This window comes from Manihot esculenta, chromosome 2 (assembly GCF_001659605.2).
Source record: "Manihot esculenta cultivar AM560-2 chromosome 2, M.esculenta_v8, whole genome shotgun sequence".
Lineage (NCBI taxonomy): Eukaryota > Viridiplantae > Streptophyta > Magnoliopsida > Malpighiales > Euphorbiaceae > Manihot > Manihot esculenta.
Genome location: NC_035162.2, coordinates 1,712,725 through 1,733,337, shown reverse-complemented (window position 1 = coordinate 1,733,337; position 20,613 = coordinate 1,712,725). Strand labels below are relative to the sequence as shown.

General features: G+C 41.8%; 1 protein-coding gene across 3 annotated transcripts; it reads left to right on the top strand.

Moving 5' to 3' along the window:
• The first annotated feature begins 14,907 nt into the window (after nt 1-14,907).
• LOC110609462 lies at nt 14,908-20,606 on the top strand. Of its 3 annotated transcripts, none has more exons than XM_043953886.1 (4): nt 14,908-15,188; nt 16,241-16,538; nt 16,668-18,784; nt 19,113-20,606. In XM_043953886.1, exons 2-4 carry the CDS (start codon nt 16,281-16,283, stop codon nt 20,287-20,289), a joined length of 3,552 nt encoding a protein of 1,183 aa, XP_043809821.1. In that variant the 5' UTR covers nt 14,908-15,188; nt 16,241-16,280; the 3' UTR covers nt 20,290-20,606. The 3 variants fall into 3 exon arrangements, with proteins under 3 accessions (XP_043809821.1, XP_043809822.1, XP_043809820.1); XM_043953887.1 differs by having other exon boundaries at nt 14,908-15,352; XM_043953885.1 differs by having other exon boundaries at nt 14,908-16,538.
• The last annotated feature ends 7 nt before the right edge of the window (nt 20,607-20,613 follow it).

Sequence of the window (20,613 nt, the reverse complement as noted above, 5' to 3'; positions counted from 1 at the left end):
ATCTTTGATGTTTTTCCTCTAAATCTTTCAAGATTTTCATTTGTTTTAACTTTTTTTTGAAGATTAAAGTTTTTGAGCAAAGTTTTGGAGCTTGGAGGTTCAAGAATCCAATCTCTCCCAACTTCGAGTTTAGGTCGTCTCTCTCTCGATCTTCAAGAGGTAAGAGCCGATCTTAAGCTCATTGCATGTTTTAAGTAAGTTTTAAGTGGATCTATGGGATAGAATGCATGTTTAGGTTATGGTTATATTTTTGGAGTTTATGGGTATAAATGTATGTTCATGAACAATGTGAGTTTCTTGATGTGTTGTAGATGGGGTTTATGTTGGTTTGAGGCCCCTAGGAACATGTATGCTTGTGTTTGTGTGTTGTAGAATAGGTTTGATGCATGTTTGATAAGTTTGGAGGCGAAATGTGCAAAGGGAGCCAAGTTTCTGCCCTTTGGCAGAAACTAGGTTCGGCAGCCGAAGGATTTTCGGCCGCCGAACATGGCTGGGGAGGCAGCCTTTCGGCTGCTGAAGCTTGCCCCCGAAAGGGAGACTTTTGTCTCTGTCTGGCAGTTTCGGCCGCCGAAAGTGCCGCCGAACATGCATGAGTTTCGTCTCTGTCTGGGAGTTTCGGCCGCCGAAGGTGCCGCCGAACCTGCCTGACTTTCGGCTCTGGAGGGACTTTCGGCCGCCGAACCTGCCGCCGAAAGTGCCCTGTCCAGGCCTCCCTTGCATGATTTTGTATGGTTGTTTCATGATGTTTTAGGGGGTTTTTAGGGAGTAGTTTATAGTTATGTTCAGGTATGTTTGGTCCCTCATTTGAGTCCACCTGTGTAGGTTCGGACCCGAGGAACCGAGGACCCCAGCAGTGAGTTCAGCTGCTTCGGTGTTGTCAGAGTCAGCCAGAGGTGAGTGGAACTAAACTTAATCTTTTAAATTAAATGTTTTATCATGTTTCATGCATCATGATTATGCAATAGGATGATTGCATTAGTTTCACGAATATGCCGCATTGCATCGAATTGTTGTTGATGTGGGTGAATGTTGGATGACCCAATTAGTCCATGACAGGAAGACCAGGACCCCATTCTATGGCCTGGCACAGAGTAAGGAAAGACTAGGACCCCATTCTACAGCCTGGCACGGTAATGGGACTCGAAGACCAGGAGCCCAGAGGAGGCCCTGGGATAATGGTAAGTAATGTATGTATGACAGGAAGACCAGGACCCCATGCTACGGCCTGGCACAGAGTTAGCTTGGACTAATTGGTGACAAGTTCACCCAACCCTTATGTGAATTGTCTGTGTTATGATGCATCTCATTGGAGCATAGTGTTATTATGTTTTATAGTTCAACTCACTGGGCTTTTAGCTCACCCCTCTCCCTTTTACCCCCAGGCTTGCAGGTACAGGATAGAAGAGGAGGTCGGTTAGAGTAAAGCTTGTTGTGTAATAGATAGAATGTGGACATGACAAATCGTCGTACGATGTAATGTAAAAGTACAGTATAGTTATGTAATAATGTTTATGGATATTAGAGGTGTGCTTGACCATAGAATGTTGTTATCCCTTTTAATACATGATCTTAGAGATTTTATGATGTTTATGTAAACCAACTCGACATATGTTATGTCACCCATTTGGGGGCACTGATGAGATCCCACAGAGGGATCAATGTTTATGAGTTATGTTATATACAGTGCATGCACAGGTTGAGTATGGTTGATGTATATGGAAAGAAAAGTTTTAATTTTTATGTATGTTGTTGATCATGTATGGGATTATACAGGTTTACAGGTTAGATGTCAGGCTTGCTACGGGTCCCGGCGGCCTTAAGTCGATCTGGATCCTAGCGCCGGTAGCGGTCCGATTTTCGGGTCGTTACAGAAATCAAAGCTCAGGCCTTAGCTGACTTCATAGTTAAATGCTCTTTTAGCTCGGGTAAGAAAGAGCATAAGGATGCATTCTCGAGTTCAGTGGAAGAAGGGGTGGGGAGTCAATACGAACATGAATTCATATGGAATCTGTTTGTAGACGGGGCATCGAGCTCCATAAGCAGTGGGGTAGGAATTCTTCTGAAAGGGCCTGATGAGTTCAAATTATGTTATGTCCTGCGCTTTGAGTTTTCGGCATCTAAGAACATGGCAGAATACAAAGCTCTTTTGAACGAAATGTAGATAGCCTTAGGAGCGGAGGCAACCAACATCAGAATAATAAACAACGACTCACAACTAGTAGTAAACCAAATAACTGGAGTATACTAAGCAAAGGATCCTATCATACAAAGGTACTTTGCTAAAATACAAGCTTTAGAAGCTGAGCTCAGTGAGCAAGGAATCATTGTCAAGTACCAAAAAATACCTCGAGAAGAGAATGAAGAGGCAGGCTTGCTCAACAAATTATCTGTGGAAGAGCTAGAGCAGCTCCCGGATGAAGTGTATGTGCAACAAATTGACTTCCCTACCTTCGAAAAGTCAGCCTCCATCATGCAAGTTGATGAATAACGAAATTGGATGACCCCATACTTAGAATATCTTAAGACCGAAAAATTGCCCGAAGACAAAGTAAAAGCTTGAAAAATTGCAGCTAAGGCTGCCAATTATCAACCGGTAAGAGGAACCCTATATCGGAGAGGGAAGTCCAGCCCATGGTTGAGATGTGTAGGACCGGAAGAGGCATCCAAGGTAATCCAGGAGATACACCAGGGGGTCTTTGGAGTTCATGAGGGAGCAACTATATTGGTGAATAAGATTTTTCGACAGGGATATTACTAGACTATAGTGAAGAAAGAAGCCGAGGAATTTGTGAAGTGATGTGACGTTTGCCAAAGGTTCATTAATGCCATCAACAGTCCGGCTACACTATAGTCAAGTATATCAACCCCGTGGCCATTCTCATAGTGGGGGATAGACATTCTGGAGCCATTGCCTAAAACAGTGGGGCAAAAGATATTTGTAATCGTAGCTGTAGAGTACTTCTCTAAGTGGCCCGAGGTAGAGGCTGTACCCACCATCACAGCCCAGAAGGTGATAGATTTTGTATGGGGCAACATCATTTGCCGGTTCTGGATACTCAGGACGCTCATATCAGATAACTAAAAGCAATTCGACTGCAACTCTTTTCGAGATTTCATAAGGAATATGGGTATATGGCACAAGTTTTTCTCAGTAGCTCATCCACAGACAAATCGCCAACATGAGGTGATAAATCGTGCTATCCTCTAAGGGCTGAAAAAATGGTTAGATGGTGCTAAAAAGAATTGGGTAGCCAAATTGCATAGCATCTTATAGGCATTCCGAACCACACCTCAAACACCAACAGAGGAGACACCGTTTGCGCTAGTGTTTGGGATAGAAGCTATAGTCCCCATAGAGCTACAGATTCTTACTCACCGTGTAATACCCGGCTAGACTCCGGTATCGGAATTCCTACCGTCCGGTGGAATCTCGGATGTCGGAAACCTCTAGAAGGGTAAAAGTATGTTTTTATGATATGTTTTCATGTTTTTAATAATTTTAAGAATGTTTTTACATGAGTTTTGTATGAAAAGTCTTTGGAGGAAAACCCAGGTTCGACCGCCGAAACTCAAGTTCGGCCGCCGAACATGCATGCGTTTTGGAGGCACGTTAGGCCCCCGAAAGCATGAGTGAGGGAAGTCCAGGTTCGGCCGCCGAAACTCAAGTTCGGCCGCCGAACATGGCATGCATGCGGAAGCACTTTCGGCCCCCGAACGTGGCCTGGCCAGCCACCTATAAATGGGTCACTTAGCCGAAATGGGGGAACTTTCTCCCATTTTCGGCCACAGCTAGCTTCCGACCTCCCTCTCCCCAAATCTTGTGTTCTTTCTTCAAATCTCCTCCATTTTTCTTGAGTTTTAACCTCACATTGCAAGTTTTGAGCATTTTAAACAAGTTTGGAGCTTTGGAAACTCAGGAGCTCATTTGCTTGGATCTCCGAGTTTTGGTCGTCTATTTCTCGATCTTCAAGAGGTAAGAGCCGATCTTAAGCTCAATGTATATTTTAAACAAGTTTCATGAAGTTTTATGGGGTAGAAAAGCATGTTTAAGTTAGTTGAGCTATGTTAGGTTTTATGTGATTTATGGACAATGTATGTTGTTGATGTGTGTTTGAAGTGTTGTAGTTGGGGTATATGCTAGTTTGAGACCCCTAAGTGTAATGTATGATATATATGCATGTTTTAGAACAAGTTTATGCATGATTTGAGGCTTGGGGAGGCAAGAGGCTCGTTTGAGCCAAGTTTCTGTCCATTTGGGAGAAACTAGGTTCGGCAGCCGAAGGAACTTTCGGCCGCCGAACCCCCCTTTGTGGAGGCAGCATTCGGCTGCCGAAGCTTGCCCCCGAAAGAGGACTTTCGGATCTGTCTGGGACTTTCGGCCGCCGAAGGTGCCGCCGAAAGTGCCCTGTCCAGCCTTTCTTTGCATGTTTTGTATGGATGTTTTGAGATGTTTAAGGGGTTTTTGGGGGATGTTTTTAGAGTTATGTTCTAGTATGGTTGGTCCCTCATTTGAGTCCACCTGTGTAGGTTCGGACCCGAGGAACCGAGGACCCCAGCAGTGAGTCTGCTGCCCCAGTGTTTGGTCAGAGCTACCCAGAGGTGAGTGGAATAACTCTTATGCTTTTAAATAAATAAATCAGTTTTAGCATGATTCACGCATCATGAATGCCATGAGATATAATAGGGTGCTTGCATTAGAATTCACGAATATGTTGCATTGCATATTATGTTGATGATGCGGATGAATGTTGAATGATCCTTTAGTCCTCCTATGTTATGATATGATGATGATACGGTACGGAAGACCAGTGAGGCCCATTCTACGCCCCTGGCACTATGTAAGAGAAAGACCAGTGAGGCCCATTCTACGCCCCTGGCACTATGGAATGTTATGTTATGTTATGTATGTAAGAGAAAGACCAGTGAGGCCCATTCTACGCCCCTGGCACTATTGGAATGTGTAGAGGACTATTGGTGACAAGTTCATCCTTGATGTGATTAGCTGTGATGTGATGCATTTCATGTTATCATATGTTTTAAATGATTTACTATTCTGCTCACTGGGCTTTGTAGCTCACCCCTCTCCCCTAACCCCAGATGTGCAGGTACAGGGTAGACCAGAAGGTTAGCCAAAGCTTGAAGTACATGTTTATGTAATAGTTAGAATGTGGACATAATAGATTGTATAATGATGTATAGATATGTAATGTAAGAGATTATAGTATGTTATGTAATGAGGTATATTGAGGTTATAGTTGTGCTTGACCCTATGAGTATTGTAATCCCTTGTCGATACATGATCTTAATGTCTATTGATGTTTATGTTTAACCAACTCAACTTATGATGTATCGCCCACTTAGGCAAGGATGAGATCCCACTGAGGGATTAATGTTTAAGTTATGTTATGTTTAGTGCATGCACAGGTTGAGTATGGTGTATGATGTATAGGAAAGTTTTAATTTTTATGTATGGTTGTTGATCATGTATGGGATTAAACAGGTTCACAGGTTTCATGTTAGGCTTGCTACGGGTCCCGGCGGCCTTAAGTCGACCCGGATCCTAGCGCCGGTAGCGGTCCGATTTTCGGGTCGTTACACACCGGATCTAATTCAATGATGAAAGCACCAATAGTGAGAAATTGAGAAGCAACTCGGATGCCCTAGAAGAGATCAGAGATGAAGCACAGATACAAACAACCGCTTGTCAGCAGAAGGCAACTCAGTATTACAATCAGAAAGTCTGTGAGAGGAACTTAAAGGTTAGGGATCTAGCCTTGAGAAGATTAGAAGCCATGGGAAAGAGAGCTACTGATAGGCGGTTGTCGAAGCCGTAAAAAATAAACCTATTAAACAATCAACAATAAACTTGTAGATAGTGGCAATAGGGTCGAACCACAGGGAATTGACACCAATGATTTTCCTAATAATGACTAGGTCAAGTAAATAACAAGTAATTAAAAGAGGGGGGTTTTGATTTGATGATTAAAATTAAATAGCAAAAGAAAGCAATAATTTAAATAGATGAGAATTTCAATGAGAAAGAGATTCTAGCTGAAGTGTGAGTCTAATTCAGTTTGTTCAGAATTGATCATTGATTATTAAAGACTCCTATTTGATTTCAATAAATCAGTTTTGGTTGTGGAAGACGCTTCTCACAATCCAAATTCTTCCTTAGTTCTAGTTTGATTAGGAAACGTTCGCTAATCAAACACTAATCAACAAGTTGCCAAGGAACGTCCTTGGGGCATTGTAGCATCGAACAACTGTTGACTGCATTAAGACTTAGAAAAACCCAATTCTATCCTTGCCAACCGCGTGGTCAAGTTTAGATTATGCAACTTGATTAAATGTGTATTTGAACAACCTAAGCAATTACGGATCTAAATCATTCAAACAATATTACTTAAGCAATTTAAAAGCAATGGGCCCTTATTGATTCTAAAAGCAAAGTAATAATTATGGAAAAGATCAGTTTGCATAAATATTGAAACAAACAAGAGTTCAACAATGGAGTATTAAACCTCCCAATTCATCACAAATCTGAATATTCTCAACTTTAACTAGAAAAGGAGGAGTTTAGCCACTCATGGTGGACTAAATACACAAAAAGATGAAAAGAAAAGAAAAAGCAAGATGCTGGAGAGTTTCTGGCAAGTTGAGTTGCTGATCAGAAGATGATTTTGCTGGTTTGGAGGCTCTCCTTTTATAGCTGCAGAATTTCTCTCCATCTAGGGTTTTGAAATCCCTCTTTGATTTGGTGTTTGACTCCTCTTTTGATGTTGATTTTAATTGCAATTGGAATTCCTTGGATGAGAGACTCTTTCGTGGCTCTTGGTTTTGTGTTGGAAGTGATTGGATTGGATTTGGACTTCTGAAAATTCGGATTTCTGTTTTCTGCCCATTTTCCCGCTCTGCTGTAAGTTTCTGCTGTCAAAGTGATTTGCCCGGTGATTTGAGTATTTTGGGCAAATCACTGCCCCAATCACTTCTCTGTGAGTCAGTCCTCCATGTCTCTGCGAGTGATTTGGCCAGTGATCTTCGAGTGTCTTGGACAAATCACTTGCCATATCACTACTGCCTGTTGCCTCCGGGTTTCTGCTTCAGCTTGATCTGGGCAGTGATTGGAGCAGATTATCTGGTGATCTTGGGCAAATCACTGGGCAAATCATCCTTTTGTAAATTTTCTGCACTTTTTCTCCCATTTTCCAATTTCTTCCTTTTCTGTAAAAACAAGATAAAAACCATAAATTAAACTGAAAAATGTGTAAATAAGCAATAATAATTATGATAAAAATGTGGCTAAATTATGCTTGATCAGCTACTATTGGAAAATTAGCACCAACTTGGGAAGGACCAACGGGAGTATACAGAATCGAAGACCTGTAGAGAAACCCAGAACCTCACACTTGGAACATCCAGTACTTAAAAAGGTATTTTCCATAAAGATGTACAATGTAACTGCTATATCGAAAATATAAATAAAATTATTTATTCTACTCCCAGAACACTTTTGAGCAAACGATGAAGACCTCAATGAGGTAGGAAACCATTCTCATAAATAAGATTACTGGCACTACAAAATCAGTTGAGAAGACGAAGCCCTCAATGAGGAAGGTGATTGGTCTCGAAAATAAGACTGTTGATACCACAAAACTGGTTGAAAAGACGAAGCTCTCGGTGAGGTAGGTGACTGCTCTCAGATATAAGACCATCGACACCACAAAACCGGTTGAGAAGAGGAAGCTCTCAATGAGGTGGGTGACCGATCTCAAAAATAAGACCGTCGGCACTATAAAACTGGTTAAGAAGATGAAGTCTTCTGTAATACCCGGCTAGACTCCGGCATCGAAATTTCCACTTTCCGGCGGAATCTCGGATGTCAGAACCCTCTAGAAGGGTAAATTATGGTTTTCTAAAGTGTTTTCATGTGTTTTTATGGTTTTAATAAAGAAAGAAAATGAGTTTTGAAAGAAAAGACCAAGGAAGAAAACCCAGGTTCGGCCGCCGAATATGGGGAGTTTGCGGAAGCACCTTTGGCCCCCGAAGGTGGTCTGGCCAGCCACCTATAAAAGGCTCCTTGTCCGAAAATGGGCGAGTTTTCTCTCTCTATTTTCGAGCATAGGTGAGATTTCGCCCTTCCATGGTCGATTTGTTGTTTTTCTTCAATCCCTTCATATTTTTTATGAGTTTTTACGTTGTTTTGAAGATTTTTGAGCTAAGATTAAAGTTTTGAGACTTGGAGACCCCCGGAGCTCTATTTCTCCCAATCTCTAAGTTTGGATCACCTCTCTTCTCGATCTTCAAGAGGTAAGTGTAGATCCTATCTTCTTTTATGTTTTTAAGTAAATTTTATGAAGGGTTAAGGGGTTTTAATGCATGTTTAGGCTAGTTGTTTAATGTTAGGGTTTATGTACCCTTTATGTTAAATGTATGCTTAATGTGATGTTTGTTGGGGTTTAGGCTAGTTTTATACCCCTATATGCTTGAATAAGTGGTTATGCATGTTTTAGAATGGTTAAATGCATGTTGTGAAGTTTTGGGTGGCTGAATGCATGAGGCGGAATCGGGTTCTGCCATTTTGGAGAACCCAGGTTCGGCTGCCGAAGCCATGTCGGCCACCAAACCTGCCTATGGAGGCAGTTTGGCCGCCTAAACTCGCCCCCGAAAGTTTGGACTTTCGGCTCTGGAGGGGAGTTTTGGCCGCCAAACCCTGCCCCCGAAAGTGCTTGACTTTCGGCTTTGGAGGGACTTTCGGCCGCCGAACCTGCCGCCAAAAGTGCCCTGTTCAGCCTTCCTTTGCATGTTTTCTTTGAATGTTTTATGATGTTTTAGGGGGTTTTTGGGGAGATGTTTAGAGTTTGTTTGGTCTCTCATTTGAGTCCACCTGTGTAGGATCGGGCCCGAGGAACCAAGGAGGCCAGCAGTGTTAGCTGCTTTAGAGTTAGTCCAGAGTCAGCCAGAGGTGAGTAGAACAGAACTTCTTTTATTTTCAACGCAATGAAATCTTTTTAGCATGATCCATGCATCGCGAATGCCATGATATGTATTAGGTTGTTTTGCATTAGAATTTACGAATATGATGCATTGCATAATATGATGTTGATGTGGATGGATATTGGATGACCCACTAGCCCTCGATATGGCATGTTATGATACGGTATGGAAGTCCAGTGAGGCCTATTCTACGCCCCTGGCACATTGGATATGTTATGTTATGTGATGTTAAGAGAAAAACCAGTGAGGCCCATTCTACGCCCCTGGCACAATTGGACTATGTCGAGGGTTATTGGTGACAAATCCATCCGTGATGTGAATTGTTTGTGATGTGATGCATTTCATGATGGCATATGTTTATAAACTGTTTTTATTGTTCTGCTCACTGGGCTCTTGTAGCTCACCCCTTTTCCCTAACCCCTAAGTTTGCAGGTTCAGGATAGACCGAGAAGTCGTCAAGGGTAAAAGTTATGGTTATGTAATAGATTAGTAGTGGACATGATATGTAAATTAATGTAATGTAATGTAAGGTATTGTTCAGTGTTGTATTGAGGATTAGTATTGTGCTTGGCCCTAATGTATGACTGATCCCTTTTGTACATGATCTTATGAAATGTTTTAATGATGAGTTATGTTGAACCAGGCTTAACATATATTATGTTGACCCAACTAGAGCATTTAATGAGGGCTCTAGTGTGGGGTTTTATGTTTTCAGTCATAGTGCATGCGCAGGTCAAGCTTGGTGTATGAAAAAGTTTAAGTTTTTATGAAAATGTTGATCATGTATGGGATTTATCAGTTGTACAGGATGTATGTAGGCTTGCTACGGGTCCCGGCGACCTTAAGTCAATCTGGATCCTAGCGCCGGTAGCGGTCCGGTTTCTGGGTCGTTACATCTTCAATGAGGTAGGTGACTGATCTCGGAAATAAAACCGTCGGCACCATAAAACCTATTGAGGAAACAAAATTCTCAATGAGGTGGGTGACTGGTCTCGAAAATAAGATTGCCGGCACCACAAAACCGATTGAGGAAACGAAGACCTCAATGAGGTAGGTGATCGATCTCGAAAATAAGGCCACTAGCACCACAAAATCGGTTGAGTAGACGAAGACCATGTTAAAGGCCCATGTTGGCAAAACTACAAGCTAAAAGAAATGAGTTAGGGGGCGCGATGTTGACCTCGAAAAAGGACCTCGACATCCGCAAAGTCTAAAGAAAAAGGAAAATGAAACTAAGGTTTGATACCGACGTCACCAAAAAGCTCGGCTCACAGAAAAATAAAGCCAAGGTCTGATGCCGACTTCACCAAAGAACTCGGCTCATAGAAAAATAAAGCCAAAGTTCGATGCCGACCTCACCAAAGAGCTCTACTCACAGAAAGATAAAGCCAAAGTTTGGTGCTGACTTCACCAAAGAACTCAACCCACATAAAAATAAAGCTAAGGCTTGATGCCGACCTCAAAAAAGAGCTTAATACTCCTAAAATCTAAAGGGAAATAAATTTAAGGCATAGTCCCATCCTCGAAAAAAGGGGGCTTGGCACCCCTAAAGTTGGAAGAAAGTCAGAACCACAGCAAAGAATTGTATAAAAACCAGAGATAATAACAAACAAAAGTCTAGCCAGCTAAAGGCTCCAGGGAAACACTAAGGCATTTGATATACAAAGTACAAAATATAATAAGTTATACGCTTTACAAGTAAAACATCAAACGATTAACCAACCCAGCATAGCTCACGGGCAACATACATAAAAACAGTCTAAGTATGAGAATACAAATAAAATTTAAATATACTAGAAAAATGAAAGCGAGCAGATAGAAAATAATAGAAAAACTTAAAATTTTATTAATGCAATTAGCCATTAGAATGGGTTACAAAAGCAACAAGGAAAGGGGAGCAGAACTGATTAGGTCGTTTACAGGATTATTATTTATAGAATTTCTCTGTGCAGTCAGAGGGAAAAGGAGGAGGGTTCTTGGATAAGGGGTTGTTGTTCGCTCTGTACTAGACCTCATCACCATCAGAATCGAGTTTAGGGGCTCACAGATCAACCAACGGAGCGAATGGTGCATCCCAAGTTGCTTTAAGGCTCTGATTGAAGTCTGAAGCAAACATGCAGAAGGCCTCTTTGTATATCCTTTCCTTTAGCTCTGCCAAGGCTTTATATTCCTCCAGTCGCGCTTCACAGGCCTGCTGGATTTTCTCCTTCAACTCTGCAGAGTCCCGATACTTCTGAAATCGCTCCTCACAGGCCTGCTAGACCCTATCCTCTGTAGCCTGGGCATCTCTTAGCAACAAAGTATACCTCTCTTCCAGGGTAGAGACTTATTAGCGGAGTTGTTGCTACTGAATTTGGGACTACTCCACCGCCAAAGTTATGCCCCTAAGCTCCTCAATACATTTGTTGAGCTTTTGCTAGAGGACAGCAGCACGAGCCAAAGCCTCGTCGCACTTAGCCCCAGCCTCATCGCGCTAACGATGGGTCTCCTCCAAATGGACAGTTGTGCAAAAGCTTCATCTTGCTGAGACTCCACCACAGAAGCTCGTTGGGAAGCCCTGGTGACCTCCTCCCTCATCTCCCCCAACTGTTTGGTGAGGTCCTTGATTTGGCCATGGAACTCAATAATGTGCCCAGGGGCCTCACCAGTGGCAACTATATTCTCATCCTAGCGTTCTTTACAAATTCTAGAAGGAACGATTTCGGGCGTCAATTTCCATGAACACGCTAAAAGCATGCCAGAGAAAAGCAAAAGCGAGGCTAAGAAAGCTAAAAGATTAAAAATATTCTAAAGGGGCAGATAACTTACCATGAGGAACATCTCCCTCAAACTGCCCCCAAGGTCCTCCAGAGAGCGTGAGTTGAAGACTGCCTATTGCTTGGTGGAGCAGACCAGTTGGCTGACGAGGGCCAGGAAGCGGGGATCAGAAGCATCCAGGACCCCTCCGAACATCCTCTCGTATAGCATCTTGGCCACAGAGGCTGGCGTGGACTCAGCAGTCACCTCGGCGACATTCAATAACTCATTGTCTGGGGTAGATGATAGGTGCTCCACTGCCTTTTTTCCTTTATCAATAGGGGGAGAAAGGGTTGCCCCGACAGGTTTTGAGATCGGGGCACTCTTAGTATCCCTGCCCTCGGTCGCAGGTTCTAAAGTCCGGGCACTCTTGGCAGCCCTGCCTCCAATCTGTTGCTTGGTGGAGCAGGCCAGATGGCTGATGAGGGCTAGGAAGCTGGAATCAGAAGCATCCAGGACCCCCTCGAACATCCTCTCACATAGCATCTTAGCCGCAGAGGCTGGCGTGGACTTAGCAGTCACCTCGGCGGCATTCAATAACTCATTGTCTAGGGTAGATGACAAGTGCTCTACTACCTTTTTCCTTTTAACAATAGGGGGTGAAGGGGTTGCCTTTGCAAGTTTTGAGGTCCGAGCGCGTTTAGCAACCCTGCCCTCAGTCGTAGGTTCTAATGCCCGGGCACGCTTGGCAGCCTCGCCTCCAATCACGACAGCTCCCACAGCCTGGACAGGCCAAACATCTAAAAGGAGCAATCCCAGTGCCCTCTTCTGAGCTGCTCTCAGTCGACTCACTGAGCATGATGGGCTTCTTAGGAGTTTCCTTAGGAGCAGGAGGAGTCTTGGCAGGAGCCGGCGCTTTAGCGAGAACCGACGTCCTAAATGCTATGGAGCAAGAGCCCCCTGTCGCAAGCACCAAAGCCAAGGAAGGCACAAGTGCAGTGGCAGAGCGACGAGCTGCAGATATAGGATCCACAGCCTGGAAAAGCTTCTGGATCACATCAACTACGGATTTGTTGGCCTTGAAAGCGGCTAGAGTCGCTTTCATACTCTCCCGGGATAAGATAAAATTCTTGGGAAGCTTGATGGTGCCCATTGATGCAACAAATGCTGAAAAGAAAATACCAATCTAGTTAGAGCTCGAAACAATGAAAGGAAAACGTAAAAAGAAAGAAAACCAAAAAAGAATACCATCTTTCCGGAAGTCCCGCAGGTCAAACATAAACATGCACTTCTCTATGTCATATTTCTTCTTTACAGAAGTCAGTCGGAGAAGGCAAATTTGGTCCACTAGGCTTAATCTAAGGAGGTCGTTACAGCCCTGAGGGACCTCTCCCTAGGAGAGTTTGATATCCCAATTAATCTCTAAGCTCTCTTTTAGCTCGACAACTACAAAATTCTTTGCCCAACCTTTTATTGAATCCTTATGCCCAACAAATATGGATAGCCCAGTCGAGGGACCAAAATAATAGAACTCGTGGGTAGACCTAACAAGGTGAAAGAAGGTGCAAAACAACTCAATAGAAGGGGCAAAACCCCATCAGAGGCAAATGGACTCAAAACAGCACATGAACAAGATAGAATTGGAGGACAACATTCGAAGAGACACCCTAAAATGACAAAAGACCTCAATAAAGAAAGTGGTAAAAGGGAAAGTCAATCCGAAATTGCGCTGCTTGACGAAAAAGACCAAGTTACACCCTTATTAGGCGTCTATCAGACCCGCTGTGGTGGGCAGGGGAGAACGATCCACTCGTTAGGTAAAAGAGCCCTATTTCTGTAGATGGTAGTGTCAGAATAGTCACTAGAAAAGTAGTGAGAAAAGGAGGGAGAGATGATAGAGGACACCATACCCACTATATCGGGAATCCTAATAGAAGCCATAAAAAGAGTAAGACGTACCTCGGATTGGAAAGGTAGGAATTACAAAGAAGAGAAAGGGAAAGATAACAGAAGCAACACAAGAGGCAGAGTAGCAAGTGAAAGTAAGAGTGTAAGTTTGAAATGGATAAAGACGAAGATGAGATGTTTTGATAAGAACTCTCATGGAGCCGCGCAGTAATAATTGGAGTTTTGGGATTTACCCCTCATTAATCATGAAATAATTAATGAGCAGGTAAAGGAGCATTTAATGATAACTGGGTCCTGGACACCCCAGTCCTGGTTGAGTCCGTACTAGAAAGGTCAGGCTTCAATTCTACTAAGGCCCAATACATAAGTGTGCTTCACATGCAAGCCCGAGCTTTACTTTGATGAGCCAAACCGGGCTCGAACGATGTGCATGTTTATCCCTCTGGTCCTCTGAGATAACAAATCTCATGATGCTCAGGATCATATTCACATGGTGCTAAATGGAATTAAATGGCCGCTTAACGATGGGAAACGATACAGTACGTACGGCCAGTATGACTATGACATGAGAGTATAAATGCAGGACGACGATTGCACGTCACTAAAAAATTAAAAGGAAAAGAAAATAAAAAGTAGGGGAGACAAACTAGACGACACTTACTAAAATACACCTTAAATCTACCTTTTACTGAATCTCATAACATCATCAACTATAAAAAATTGGCGGATAGGAGATAATCACCCTCCGAGAGCAAATTTGAGCAAGAGATAATCAATAATGATACAAAACAGAGGAGGAAGATTTCTTAAAGGAAAATTTCTTAAATAAAAAGACAAAAAAAAAAAAAAAGAAGTTTCTCACTGATTATCTAGAGGGAAACCCTTTATTAAATTAACAGTGATTTTTTATCTTTAAAAAGAAAATTTACGGTGATTTAGACTGGAGGTTTAAGTTGCTCACTCTCCAATCAACTCTATTTAGTAATTTGGTAATTATATAATATTAGTCAGACTTAAATTAGAAAAATAATAAGTTAATTTCCTTCTTATATGATTGGGTTTTAATTATTTTGACTAAATATTGTTAATATTTATATACTCATTTTAGTTTTTTTTTTTCGAAAAAGTAAAGTTCATTATTACCATTATAAAAATATATAGTTTTAATTAAGTGTATTATAAAATGTGATTAAAAATAAAAAATAGTTTATATCTAGAGCATATTTAGAAAATAATATGTATATAATTGAGGACAGAAAGGGTAATTCACAGAGGCCGGATGGGGGGCTTGTAATTGTGATGGAAAGAGGAAATCAAAAGCAAGGGAAAGCAGCAAGGGATCGCGGCTTCCTCCACTCCTTACTCCTTAGCTCAGCGTATCGGAAAAGGAACGCAGCGGAAACAATCGGCGGAGAAAGATCCGGACTCCCTATATATGTATTTATGTCCGCCTCTGCTTAGGGCGATTCCAACACCACAAGGAAGAGATGGAGAAAGAAAATCACAGACCAAGCCCTTAAGTTCTTTGCGATTTGCCATTGATTTTGAAGGTTTTTTTTTTCTCTTTTTTGGACTGCGACTCTTCTATTTCAGTTTTCTTCTCTGATTTTGGACTGCAACTTTTGGAGGATTGAGAGAGAAGGAGATCTGGGTATCGGCAAATTGATTTAGTTTATTTTCTTGTTAATAGATCGGTTCGGTTTTCAACAAACAGGTGATCGAAAGCCCTAGTTCTTGATTCTTTTGATTTTTTTGCTTTTAAACTTTAGACCGTAGCCATCTGGGTTTTGAATACTCTGCGCATCTTCGCTTCGTCAATGGCAATGATCTGTTGCGTTGTGACTTTAGGAGGAACGGAAGTGTTTTGTTGAGTTAGTTATGGTTGAAGATTTCAAGTGATTATGATTTTCCTTCTCTGCTGATGGACGATACCGGCTGTTTTGGTGAAACTGGTGGAGTTATTGCTTGTTATGGACTGCATTTTAATTTGTAGCCATATAGATCGTTCTTTTTCAAGCCATATTTGATAAGATTTATATGATTCATGTCCTATTATCCCCTGTTTGTCTTCAGCCTTCTGGCAATTCGTGATCTAAATTCATGAAGGTGCTCATACCTTGTTTCTGAAGTAGCTATCATCCCCCTTATGGCTTTAAATGCTAGGCTTGGCCATTTATGATGTCAAATATCGATTCATTGCTTGTGCGTTGGGGGTTACATTCTACTATTTCTGTTCCAAAGGCAATTACACCTATTTCCAGTGGCATTAGTGTTGATCTGATGTTAAATGTCTCACAGTTTAGGTAGTGTGAGCACCTACTGTTTTATGGAGCTTCTGGAATTTTTTAAAACTCCACATATAACTTGCCACAAATATATCTCTCAATTATTGGTGGGCAAAGGTGGAAGTAGGCTTAAATTGAAAGGATATTAAGTTTTCTGTTTGTATACATGTATGATACTGCTACTATAGTACATTTTCATAAATTGCATTGAGATACTGATGAAAAATGCTTGTTATAACCATGTCAGGGATGCTGGGTTTTGCAATTACTTTTAGGATTTTGTTCACTAGTAATTCGCTTCTTCTCTTGCATTGCAGGGTGAGCCTCTACCATTGGAATAATTGGAAATCTAGAGCAATGGCTTCCTGCAAAACTTATGGTCAGAAGCCTTTGGTTAATGATAGAGGATTATCATTGGGTAGTATGCATGGTGTTGTAGGTTTGAAATTCTCTAGCCTTATCAACTCTGATTTGACTTGGAAGAAGGCTGCAAAAGGCAACAGGACTTCGTCAAGGCGAGCTAGGAACTCGGTTTCTAGAAGCTGGAATTCTGGTGAGGATCTGATAAAAATGGATTCCAACACTGTGGACATGTCATTTTCAGAATCTGAGAAGGTTATTATACATGCTTGTTTCTCAATCTTTTGCTTTATTATATGGTAATTTTATCTGCAAACAAGTGATATCAAAGGAAAATTGTGCAATATGTGACATGATACTATCTTCCCCTGTTTTATCTGGCAGCTTGGAGTAAGTGTTCTTGGGTGCCGCTTCAGTGAGAATGCAGACCATGTGCCTATAAAGAAAAGGAAATTAAAGTTCAAATCACCTTCTCTGTCATTTATAGCCCCATCTCAGCATCTGGAGGAAAATGAAAGGCTTCTAAGAAGTCAACCTGGAGTAGTTGATTATGCTGCTTCTGCAAGTGATTTGGGCCAAACTGTTGATATTGAGCTTGATGACAAGGAGAAGAACTTAGAGAAGGAAAATAAGCAACTGAATGAAATGGAAGACTTCTCAGGCATCTTCATACTTGCAGCTGCTGCTTGCCGTGATAGTTTTGGAGAAGTTAATGAGGAGGGTTCTGAAGTTGAAGTATCTTATGTGCGTGAAGGTTCCTTGATGAAAAATCAACTGCATCCTCTGCCAGAGAGGAATTTTAAAGATGACCTTAGTTCTGCCAAAGTTTCAAGTCAAGAAACTGGTTTCTCTATTTCTATGGTACATTCAGAAAAGTTACCTTCCTCATTAAGAATGTACGAAGCTTCTACAGATGATATCTTGCAGGCAAATAATGTTCAAAATAAGTCTATGGGGGACTGTTCTATGGCAGTAGTAAAGGATCACTTAACCAAGAACTTTGAGGAGACAGATGGTGTGTGTGGGTTTTCTTCACAAGATGATCGTTCATTTTGGGATTTGAATACTTCAATGGATGCATGGTCATGCCCTGTTGATGATCAATGTGCAGAATCTAATAGTTTAGATGGCATCATTGAAGATGTGAAGGGTGATAACTGTAGTAACATCATCGGGAGCTCAGAAAGTGGGAGCATGACAAGGGGAATTGGAGGTATTAGATGTCATACTGAGATGGAATTGCCACCAGCTGATCCTGGAGGGATGGTTCATGAGGAAAAGTTTGTTGATGGGATTAGTTGCTGTGGAGAGAAATTGTCCTCTTCTGTTTCAGTTGATAGTGTTACTGTATCTGTTGACAGGAATAAAAGTGCTTCAGCCCAATGTTTAACGTTCAGCCCTACTAGTAACAGCAAATGCTTATCTGCACATCAAATTGCAGAGTTGAATTCAAGTGAACATAACCCCCAACCCTCTAAGACCATCCCATCTCTGAGCACTTCTATTTCCAAGGCAATTTGTGATGCAGGTTCCTCTGATGGTACTTCTGTAAAGAATGAAGGTGGTTGTGGGTCTATTGCATGTGAAACTGTTTCCTCTGGTTTGCAGGTTGAGGAGGTGGACCTTGCTCCTTCTGTTACTTCTTCTGTTAATACCATCTGCAAGACTGATGTTTTAAATGAAGATTCTAAGTGTGCCAAAGAGAATTCTCTTTCTCAATTCAATGATGTTGAATTTCTCCCATCTTCTTGTATAGATGTTGAGATCCAGACCTTAAATGGCAATGTTTTTGAACATGATGAAACTGATAAGATAGAGTATAAGGAAGTTGAGGAACTTGTTACAAAGTCTTCAGAAATGTCTACAGCATTGTCACACATTCCCTCTGATGCATATCAAAAAAGCTCAAAGGATATTGTAAATAGTTTTGATAATATGGCTGTAGAAGAACCTTCCGACAATGGTTATAATTCTGAGTCTTCTCATGACGCTCATGCTTGCATGAAAGCAAGTAGGTGTGAGGTGGACTATGATTCTCAGTATGAAGATGGAGAAGTGAGGGAATCTATGGAGCATACTTGGCAAGAACATAATGGTGAGCATATAGAAGCCACACAACCAGATTATAGTTCTGACAATGAGAATTCGGGTTCTGCTGCTGAAAAAATCATGACAAATACACATCGAATGGATTTCAAATCTTGTTTGAGTAAGTTGAGAGGAAAAGATGTGATCAATGTGGTTAAAACGGGTTGTAACAATTACAGCAAATTTAGTATTGGTGACAAGGAGATTACAGATGACAGGACTTATACCAGGAAGGAGGATAGCAGGATTCGGGCTAGAAATGATAATGTCTGGAAAAATGATCACACTGATGGTGCAGTTGGACCAGATGCTGTTGATCAGACTAGGGTGGCAGAGTCAAGAAAATTCAGAAGGGAGTTTTGTTCTCACATAGAGGAGCGAGCATTCAGTGACATACACTTTAGAAGGGACAGGTACTGCCTTTGTTTATTTATGTATATATATATATATATATTTTATTCTTCTGTCTCACTCTGCGCTTGCTCCTCTTTCTACTTTTTGGTGGAGCTGGAGCTTTGGTTGGTGAATAGGTAGGAGAGCAACTATCCTAAGTTCATTTTATCGACTTTATTTCTCTTCCCTTCACTTTTGAGTTAGGTTTAGTGCTCTGTAGGTGGACAATCGGTCATCCAGTTCTCTGTAACTTTAAGTAAATTCCTTGTTATGTTCTTGGATACAGTGATGCTGTTGATCCAAATACAGATCTGAATGGGAGTCTCGATGTGTTGAATCCTTTTGTAGGGGTAGATATGGTCAGGATCCTCATGCGAGAAGTCGAGGAGATGATCGTTCGACTGATCCTCGAGCCAGCAGTAGGGGCTTAAAGCACCACCGTTCAACTGAGTACCGCGTTCCTGCCTCTTTCCATCACCGTGGGCGAACAAAAGGCTTGCATCATCGTGTCACAAGAAGCAGGTCACCAGATGCTAGAGATGAGGTTCTTGGTAGGCATCAGCATATTAGATCGTCTAGGAACCTTAGTCCTGGTTGGCATGTAACTCTTGGAAAGGGCACGTCTATGAGATATGGTCTGCAAGTTGAAGCCAGAGGCCCCAGGCGTAGGTACCATCGTTCTGAAGTTGATGAGTGCTGCCATTCTTCCATTGCACATAGACATCCTTTTGCCAAGAGAGAGAGAAGTTTTTCTCCAGTTAAAAGAAGGGATCCTCAAGTACCTCAATCTCACTCAAAATCTTCTTCAAGATCTAGAAGTCAATCTTCGAGCTCCATGAATCCATGCATTAGATCCAGAAGTAAATCCCCCAATTTTGGATCTGCTGTCAGAATGCAAAGGGTGAGATCATCTGATCGGAGGCCTGGTCTGTCAGTTGATCATATGAGAGGATTTAGAACAGCAAGAAGAGATCATTGTTCCCCACATCGGAATACCAGATGGGCTGTTGATGGGAAGGATAGTGTTTTTCATTTTAGGGAGCAGAGTTATAATACACATTCTTCATTAGGCCGGAGATCAATGGGAAAATTTGCCCAACAGGATGACAGGTTTGTTTTTGCTGACTCGTCACGAAGCTTCAGGTCTGTGCACCCAAGAAGATTCATGGAGATGAGTGGACCTGGTGGAAGAAGTTTAAGGTATGAAGAGAGTGATGATGATAGGGGCAAGCGTCGTTATAGATCTGGGCTAGCTCATTCTGCAAAGCAAAATGACATGGAGGGACCAGTGAAGCGCTTCCGTTATAATGTCGCAGACAGTTATGTCTCTCGTTATAGGAACGCTCCAGATTTCTTTGGCAAAGATACTCCCAAGTGCCATGGCAGGATCATCGATAGCCAAATTGGTGATATACCAGGGAAGTTCAAGGAAGATAGAGTGCCATTTACATATCAAAGAGAAGCGAAGTATGATGTTGATTCCAAGTCATCTGGGGTGCAAGAAGGTGAGGATGAGATGGCTTGAAGGTGATGATCTTCGTGACCTGTGCCTCCACTTCTTTCGTAGTGAGCTTGGTCTACTGTGGGCAAACCAGTAGGTAGATGGGGTATACATTAAATGAAGTAACCTTTTGCATTTTCAGTGAAAAATTATTTAGATCCTTACATCTCTCATCGCGAGCTTTCTTTTTTCTATACAAGTTCTAAATTATTTTCCTTTTACGAATTTTTCTAAGGGCTTATTATTTTTCCCTTTTTATTTATTAATTCTCTTGTAGCCGATTTTGGGTGACAGGCCAATGAGTTTTGTCAAATCAATGAAATGTCAATATATTTTTACCACTGCTTT

Bases quoted from the DNA above. Each gene is read 5' to 3' on its own strand.
- LOC110609462 (XM_043953885.1), top strand. From the start codon at position 16,149: ATGCTTGTTATAACCATGTCAGGGATGCTGGGTTTTGCAATTACTTTT. The intron at 16,539-16,667 runs GTTATTATACAT...TTTATCTGGCAG, and splicing joins CATTTTCAGAATCTGAGAAG to CTTGGAGTAAGTGTTCTTGG. The intron at 18,785-19,112 runs GTACTGCCTTTG...ATCCTTTTGTAG, and splicing joins ATACACTTTAGAAGGGACAG to GGGTAGATATGGTCAGGATC.